Genomic DNA, 8,448 nt, shown 5'->3' with positions numbered 1-8,448 from the left:
TAAGAAAGATTTTGGAATCTCACTTCTGACCACCGCGCAGAGCAATCAAGGAACGCTGCGTTTCCCACATAATTTAAAAGCCAAACATTTCAAGCTTCAATCGGAAAGCAACACAGCTACTCTGAAACCTCTGCAACGCCACTGGGCCTTTAATAAGCCCGCCTCGCCCCAGGGCGCGCACTTCCGGCCGCGGGGGCGCTCGGGAGCTCGCTCCGCGAGCCTTCACCAACCAGCGGCTCAGCCTGGCTTGCGCGAGTGCGCGCGCGCACATTTGTGCGCAGGTTCGAATCTCCGCCGCCTCGCGGTTGCTCCCCAACGTCCGGCAGCACCTCGGCGGCGGCGGCGGCGGCGGCGGAGGCGGCGAGGGCTGCGCGCGCGAGCTGGGCCGGATCGGCTGCCCCGCCCCCTCCGCCCTCTGCACTTTCCAGCGGCGGCCTCGCCTGGACTCGGTCCTCGGCTTCCCTCCCGCGCTGTGCGCTCCGCCCTCGCCTTCCGCCCCCACAGGTATCCGCACTCGGCCTCCCGCGCCGGGCGGGCTCCGCCCGAGACTTCGGGGCCCATGGCCAAGCGCCGTGCGGCCGAGCCGCTGACGTTCCACGTGCCTTGGAAGCGGCTCCTGCTCTGCGACTTTACTGAAGAGCCGCCGCCGCCGCCGCTCTGGATACCGCCGCCGGGGGCCTCATATCCCGGGCGGCCCCTCGGCTTCCCCGAGCTGCCCCGAAAGCGTAAAATCGACGCGGGGGCTATGGCTGAGCCTTCGGTTTCGCCCAGCAAGCGCCGCGACGACGGGGATACCGGCTCCCAGGGCGGCGCGGAGCGTGAGGGCCGCGGCCTGCGGACCGGGGAGTCGCAGCTGCTGCAGCCGCCCTTGCGGCCCCGCGGGCCGGGGGTGGAGCCCCGGGGTGTCCGGCCCCCGAGAGGCGGTGGCGACGATGGGGCGGGGCGCGCAGAGCCCCAGCGGGGAGACTGGGGGGCCGCAACGCGCCAGGTAGGGGCTGGTGGTGGGCTGGGCGCTCCGACGAGGTGCGGGGGCCGGGGTCGGGGAGAAAGGGTCACCCTTTCTCCGGCACTGCGCGTCCCGGGAAAGAACCAATCGTCCCCCTCTAAAGTCGTGTTTGTCACGACACTCCCGCCCAAGATGAAAAGCTGGGGTCCTCCCCATAAGAATGTACGCTGACACCCCCCTTCCCCCTCTTCCCCCTGCTCCCCAAGCAACACACCAAGGGCCCTAGAGCCGGCCTTGGGCAGCGTCTTGGTTCGTTACGACGGGCAGAGAGCACTAAGCTAAACTAGAGGGAAACAGACCGTTGCGTGAGGTATACACGTGGCCTTGCACCTTCAGCACTTGTGCTGTCCAAGAGTTCCACGCAGGGGCGTGGGCCATGACAGACGGGAGAGCTTGGTGAAGACTTGACCGTGAACCGCGATAAGTTAAGCTCCCCTATCAAGTTCAGAGAAAGGTGTATTGCGTCTACCTCGGTTTAACGATGATTGTTTTCTGGAATTCGTGATCGATTTCTTTCTAAAGAGGGTGACCAGTGTAGTAGCCACCAGTTGGACGTCCTTTAAGGGATGGCACAGCTCTTTTGGTTGAGAGGAAGGGCCTCCGTATTTTGGGAAAAGGCATTAACGCAGTGTTAAATTCACCCATTCCAGTCCATTTTAGTTCGCCGATTCCTAGAATGTCGACATTCACTCTTGCCATCTCTTGTTTGACCACTTCTAATTGGCCTTGATTCATGGACCTGACATTCCAGGTTCCTATGCAATATTGCACTTTATAGCGTCAGACCTTGCTTCTATCACCAGTCACATCCAAAACTGGGTATTGTTTTTGCTTTGGCTACATCCCTTCATTCTTTCTGAGTTATTTCTCCACTGATCTCCAGTAGCATGTTGGGCACCTACTGACCTGGGGAGTTCCTCTTTCAATATCCTATCATTTTGCCTTTTCATACTGTTCATAGGGTTCTGAAGGCAAGAATACTGGAGTGGTTTGCCATTCCCTTCTCCAGTGGACCACATTCTGTCAGATCTCTCCACCACGACCCGCCCGTCTTGGGTTGCCCCATGGGCATGGCTCAGTTTCATTGAGTTAGACAAGGCTGTGATCCTAGTGTGATTAGATTGACTAGTTTCCTGTGAGTATGGTTTCAGTGTGTCTGCCCTCTGATGCCCTCATGCAACACCTACCGTCTTACTTGGGTTTCTCTTACCTTGGACGTGGGGTATCTCTTCACAGCAGCTCCAGCAAAGCGCAGCCGCTGCTCCTTACCTTGGATGAGGGGTATCTCCTCACCACCGCCCTGCCTGACCTTCAGCGTGGGATAGCTCCTCTAGGCCCTCCTGTGCCCATGCAGCCACCGGTCCTTGGATGTGGGGGATGTGAGTCTGAGTGAACTCTGGGAGTTGGTGATGGACAGGAAGGCCTGGCATGCTGCAATTCATGGGGTCGCAAAGAGTCGGACACAACTGAGCGATTGAACTGAACTGAACTGAATGCAGTGTTAAGTCTGATCCTATGAAAAAGGATTAGAAAATTAATCTGGTTCTTAACATCAGGCATATGTGAGGCGAACGTGATAACCACTACACTACGGAAACAGGACTCATCAGGCATATGTATGAAGATCTTTGGAGAGTTCCACTTCCGTGGGAAATGAGCCTGCCCCATATTGGCACGTAAGATGTCTAGATCTGTTGTCTTAGGTGTGGCAGCCACTCGAATTATGACACAACACCTGAGGTGTGACTAGTTCAAACTGAAATGTGCTCAAAGTGTAAAATACACACTAGATTTCAAAAAATTTCATATTGACTGGACATTGAAATCATTTGAAGATACTGGCTTGAATAAATTATATACTTTTAAAATATGGCCATTCAGTCAGTTCAGTTCAGTCGCTCAGTCGTGTCCGACTCTGCGACCCCGTGGACTGTAGCACGCCAGGCCTCCCTGTCCATCACTAACTCCCAGAGTTTACTCAAACTCATGTCCATTGAGTCGGTAATGCCATCCAACCATTTCATCCTCTGTCATCCCCTTCTCCTCTCGCCTTCAATCTTTCCCAGGATCAGGGTCTTTTCAGATGACAGTTCTTCGAATCAGGTGACCAAAGTCTTGGAGTTTCAGCTTCAGCATCAGCCCTTCCCATGAATATTCAGGATTGATTTCCTTTAGGATGGACTGGTTGGATCTCCTTGCAGTCCAAGGGACTCTCAATTATGGCCATTAGAGAATTTTAAATAATGTTTGTGACTGGCATTGTGTATTATTGGGCAGCTTTGGTCTCATCTTAGGAATTCAGGCAGTGTTTTGGCACTTAGGGGTTGAAACCAGGAGCTTTGCAGGTGGAAGAAGTAAATGAAGAGCTGAGACCAAAGCAAGTTCTCTTCAACCACTACATCATATCATCTGCCGCACATTTGTCCATTGTCCTAAATATCTTATACATCAAATGCTTTGCCAATAAAATAGAGTAGTTTCGAAAGATCTTGTTCCATGGTCGTTGGAAATTATCCTTTAGATATAATTATTATGATGAGCATTTCTACCCTAGGTATTCTTGGAATTTATAAAATTAACCTTATTTAGACTTAAATTCAAACTGCTTTTAGATGTTCAAGTCAGCTTAAGACTGAATGATAGCCCTTAGTTTTAAAGTAGAATAAAGAATTACAATTTCCAGTTAAATCATGTCATACCAATGTGCAAAACCTGAAAAAAACAAAAATCTAGGATGATAGTCATCCAGACCTATTTGGTATGGAGGTAAGTACTGTATAGTCTGAGAACTTGACTGTTTCTGTTACCCTACCCGTACCTAGGCTTTCCTACCAGAGTATACTGACTGCAGTATGCCACAAATTGGTAACAGGGAAATGAAAATGGCAGGTAGGCAAAGGAATTTTTTAGTAAATTGACAGCAGACATCTGCTTAGAATCTCCTGGATGCAACCTGTATCTTCTTCCACAGCAGTGACTACATCTAGAAGCTTTCTGCTTCCTGGACTTACTATAAGCCTGAAGCAGGGAACAAGCTTGTTTTGAGGGATTTCTTCATAAAGACTAGTCCCCTGTTCTCTTTCCCAGGAATCTCACGTTCCTTTTTTTTGGTCCTTTTCCTTGACCTGCTTCTTTGTGCAAACTTAATTTTCTTCAGCTTTTTTTTTTCCACTGCCACCAAAGATGCATGATTTTTGTGTTAAGAGTCTTACAGCCAAGGGAAAATAGGATATAGCAAAAACATGTAGAAGTTAAAAAGCTTTTTCAGTTCCTGCAGCAAATGTCTTCCTTGTTCCTGTTGTTCTCAGAGCTGAAGTCCCTATCCTTATCCTTGGGATCTCATTTAGGAAGAATTTCCTCAAATATGTCCTTTCTATACGAAGGATGAAATCTAGGCAGAATGATGGTACCTGTTTCCTGTCCTAGAATCTCGAGTATTTATTGAGTTGTTTCAGGTATTTTCTTCGCTGGAGAACTAAAAACCAGGTGTTACTTCAATGAATGTTCATGTATTTTCTCATGTTAGAGTCACTTTATGCAGATTCAATACTCTGTCAGTGCTGACCTTTACTGTTATTAATTGATATTTTAAATAGAAAGCAGAAATGGTATGATTTCAGTTTATAATGATACAGGTTCATCAGCTTCTTGGGATATAATAACTAGCTATATTTGGCAGTTACAGTGCTAGACTGTAATTCGCACAAGAGCGAAGAGTCTTTTTTTATCTATAATGAAATAGACTTCAGTCAAGATGAGAGTTAGTGGGTGGTGGAGTTATCACATAAATGCAGACCTGTCCTGTGGGCAAAGTTTGTGCTCTTAGCTAGTAGGTTATACTGACCTTGTTAAGGGATCTTTTTTGATTTGTGTTTTATAAGTAGGTAATTTGAACAATAGATTTTTTCCAAAAGACAGAGAAATAGGTCATTGTTTTTAACTGTTGACTTATTAAAAAATTTTTTCTTGGCATCGTTTGGGTTATTAAATTTTTATCCCAGTGTTAAGAAATTCCCGAGGGACTCTTAATTCGCTAAGCCTTAGTGTCTAAGGCACTGAATGAACTTATTGAAAAGTCCTGTGCTCTCCATTTAAGTAACTAGCGACATGTGCCTATTGAGCATTGAAATGCGGCTAGTCTGAATAGTGCTATGCTATGCTATGCTATGCTATGCTAAGTCACTTCAGTCGTGTCCGACTCTGTGCGACCCCACAGACAGCAGCCCACCAGGCTCCCCCGTCCCTGGGATTCTCCAGGCAAGAACACTGCAGTGGGTTGCCATTTCCTTCTCCAACGCATGAAAGTGAAGTCGCTCAGTCGTGTCCGACTCTTAGCAACCCCATGGATTGCAGCCTAACAGGCTCCTCCGTCCATGGGGTTTTCCAGGCAAGAGTACTGGAGTGGGGTGCCACTGCCTTCTCCGCTGAATAGTGCTGGAAGTGTAAAATACCTGGCAGATTTTAAACTTTTACTATGACAAGAAAAATGTAAAATATCACATTAATTTTTAAAAATATTGACTGTATCTTGAAATGATGGTGTTTTTGGCTCTACTAGGTCAAGTAAAATTTTAAGATTGATTTCACATGTTTCTTTTTACTTTTTTTTTTTTTAACTGAAGGTACCAGAAATTTTTAAATTATATATGTGGCTTCTGTTATATTTCTGTTGGATACTGCTGCTATAGCAAGTATGAACCTAAAGTACAGACACGACTTAATAAACTAAATATATAGATATATTGATACCCATCGAGGAAAGGTGTTAACCTTCAAAGTGATCACCTTGAAAATCTGTATATAATCAATAAGCAATGCACAACGTATTTAGGGGATGCTTTTGAAATTTTGTGCCAATTTTGAAATTCTTTGGAACATCAACTTCATAGTTACTTGGAACAGTTTTATAGCCTTTAAGAATAAGCTGTTGAATTTTTATTTTTATTTTTTTATTTTTTATTTTTTTGATGTTCAAGCTGGTTTTCTTTTCTTTTTTTTATTTTATTTTATTTTTAAACTTTACAAAATTGTATTAGTTTTGCCAAATATCAAAATGAATCTGCCACAGGTATACATGTGTTCCCCATTCTGAACCCTCCTCCCTCCTCCCTCCCCATACCATCCCTCTGGGTTGTCCCAGTGCACTAGCCGCAAGCATCCAGTATCGTGCATCGAAGAATAAGCTGTTGAATTTTTAAAGGACTCGCACTCACTTGGATTTATCAGTTTTGGTTTATTGAGTTAAAAGTCATGTCTTGAACAAACTGGTATGTTTAATAAAATGATCAGTTTCAGATTTTCTTGTTATTTACTATATTTTTATTCTAATGTTTTTTAGAAGGTTGTCAAAATATTTTAGCCTATGTAAAATTAACCCATTAAAATTCCAAACCTCAGGGCAGAGGCCAAAAGTAAGTTTTAAGATGTGTGTATGTATTTTTTATATTGTTTTCCTCATGGAAAGGTAAAAAATTCTAAGACCATCTTCAGGCATTATTTTTGGGTTGACAAATAGAAGGAAATTCTGGGAAGAGAAGCTCTTGGAAGAGATTCTTTTAAATTTAAACTACTAGCAAGAAATACTTTCACAAATTCATGAATATGAAAATATGGATTTGCTGAGCCCATTTGATTAGGCAGAATTAATAGTTTATTTGTTGAAGATGCAAAATTAAAGACTGCAAAATCTTATGTGAGTTTGCTTTTAAAACAAAAATGGGTTTCATGAAAAACCTCAACTTTTTCTAGACCACTGATGTGCTTTCATCTCTCTCCTTTTCACTAAAGCTCAGTGAAGAATTTTGGCAGTATAACACCTTCCAGTACTGGAGGAACCCTTTACCACCTATTGATCTGGCAGACATTGAAGATGTAAGCGAAGACAACCTGATAGAAACAGCACTGCAGGGCAAGAATGAAGTGGCTGAGATTGATATGGAGTCTTGACAGAAGGAGCTAAAGAAGTGGGTTTTTCTCAACTTGTGGAGACATCTCTTAAGTGAATTTATGTATTCTTAAGGAAAAAAGTTATTTTCCATACTTGATGTGATATCATTCCCAAACCTGAAAATAAGGAAAAGTTGTTTCAAAGATAAATGCCTGCAGTCACTACTGTACCTCCCAATGGGGATTTGTCAAGGATATAGTGCAGTTGTAGGGGAAGTACTAATGTGTGCATTCTTAAGAAAAATGTATGTATAGGTTCTAAATTTGAAGATATCAGTCTTACAAAAGTAATTTTGACAGTTACAGAAATAGATGGGAAACATTCAGATATTCCTCTTGTTGCACCAAAAAGTTAATTTGTGTACATGAAATGAATATTGTTTTATAATAACTTATTAATAAAATACTTTCTAATACACTTTATTGACTCTTTTTTTGTTGAACAAATAGCTGACTTAAACATCTGTGCAAACTTAAAATGGGGTTCTTTCTGAAACCTGGTATAGTTTTAAAAGAGCTTTCTAAATGTAAAGTAGTGAGAATGTCAGTTTGGGTAGCATGTTTGTATAACTTCCAGTAGTTAATATTTGTTAAACTTGACTTTAGGCCATCAGTAATGGATACAGAACAAAGAGAATTGAGCAGGTGATTCCTTCCCCTTCTTTCCTAAGATAAGAAGAAATTTATATTTCTTTTTATGTTTTTATTGTTATTTCTTGATTTTGAATTGCTTTGAGGACATGGTGTTTATTGCTTATTATCTAGACTTGTAGTCATCAACACTTACAACTTTCAAAGATTTTGTATGGGCCCCACTCTTGAGAGATTCTCATATAATTGTTCTGAGGTGGGCTTGGGTATAACTTTTTTTTAAGCACCAATCCTTCTTCCTCCCATTTCTCAAATGTGCAGACTGGTTTGAGAACCAGTAGACTAATAGTAGGTTTTCCTGTTTAAAGGAGATAACTAATGAGCTGAAGCACTGCCTTCTTAATTAGCTTTGTTTTTATTTTGCTCTGTTGATGGCTTTGTTACAACTAAATTGTTGTGTTATGAGTCTTTCATTGTTAAATTAAGCAGTTTGTGTTTTCAGTTATATTAGTATCAGTAATTAAGTTAATTAACTTTTGTACTGTATCCAGAGTGTTGGCTTTGTAATTGACTGACTTGTCTTTGTATGTTTTTTGTTGTTGTTAATGACATTAGATCCAAAATTTAGGAAGAATGCCATTGAAAAAAAAAGAAATCCTAGTGTGTACTGTGGAGTGTGTACTGTAGCATTTAAATATGAGCTGACATTAGTAAGAGTATTCTAGAAGAGAAGACAAACGTGTATAGCTAAGTCTTTGGGGTCAGGTATGGTTCAAAGTCTTGTCCTACTGCTTTCTACCTATGTAATATTAATTTGGGCTTCCTTGTTGGCTCAGATGGTAAAGAATCTACCTGCAAGGCGGGAGACCTGGGTTTGATCCCTGCTTGGGAAGATCCCCTGGGAG

The 8,448-nt window shown here is 43.3% G+C and overlaps 1 protein-coding gene across 1 annotated transcript; it reads left to right on the top strand.

Annotated features, from left to right (window-relative positions):
* The first annotated feature begins 225 nt into the window (after nt 1-225).
* On the top strand, nt 226-7,370 carry C3H9orf40 (chromosome 3 C9orf40 homolog). Its single transcript, XM_006057226.3, has 2 exons — nt 226-988; nt 6,794-7,370. Exons 1-2 carry the CDS (start codon nt 560-562, stop codon nt 6,950-6,952), a joined length of 588 nt encoding a protein of 195 aa, XP_006057288.1. The 5' UTR covers nt 226-559; the 3' UTR covers nt 6,953-7,370.
* Nucleotides 7,371-8,448: the final 1,078 nt, after the last annotated feature.

This window comes from Bubalus bubalis, chromosome 3 (assembly GCF_019923935.1).
Source record: "Bubalus bubalis isolate 160015118507 breed Murrah chromosome 3, NDDB_SH_1, whole genome shotgun sequence".
NCBI classification, from domain to species: Eukaryota; Metazoa; Chordata; class Mammalia; order Artiodactyla; family Bovidae; genus Bubalus; species Bubalus bubalis.
This window is presented reverse-complemented; position numbering and strand designations above follow the sequence as displayed.

Excerpts from the sequence above, each read along its gene's own strand:
- C3H9orf40 (XM_006057226.3), top strand. The coding sequence starts at position 560 with ATGGCCAAGCGCCGTGCGGCCGAGCCGCTGACGTTCCACGTGCCTTGG. Across the intron at positions 989-6,793 it reads GGGGGGCCGCAACGCGCCAG|CTCAGTGAAGAATTTTGGCA; the intron begins GTAGGGGCTGGT and ends TTTTCACTAAAG.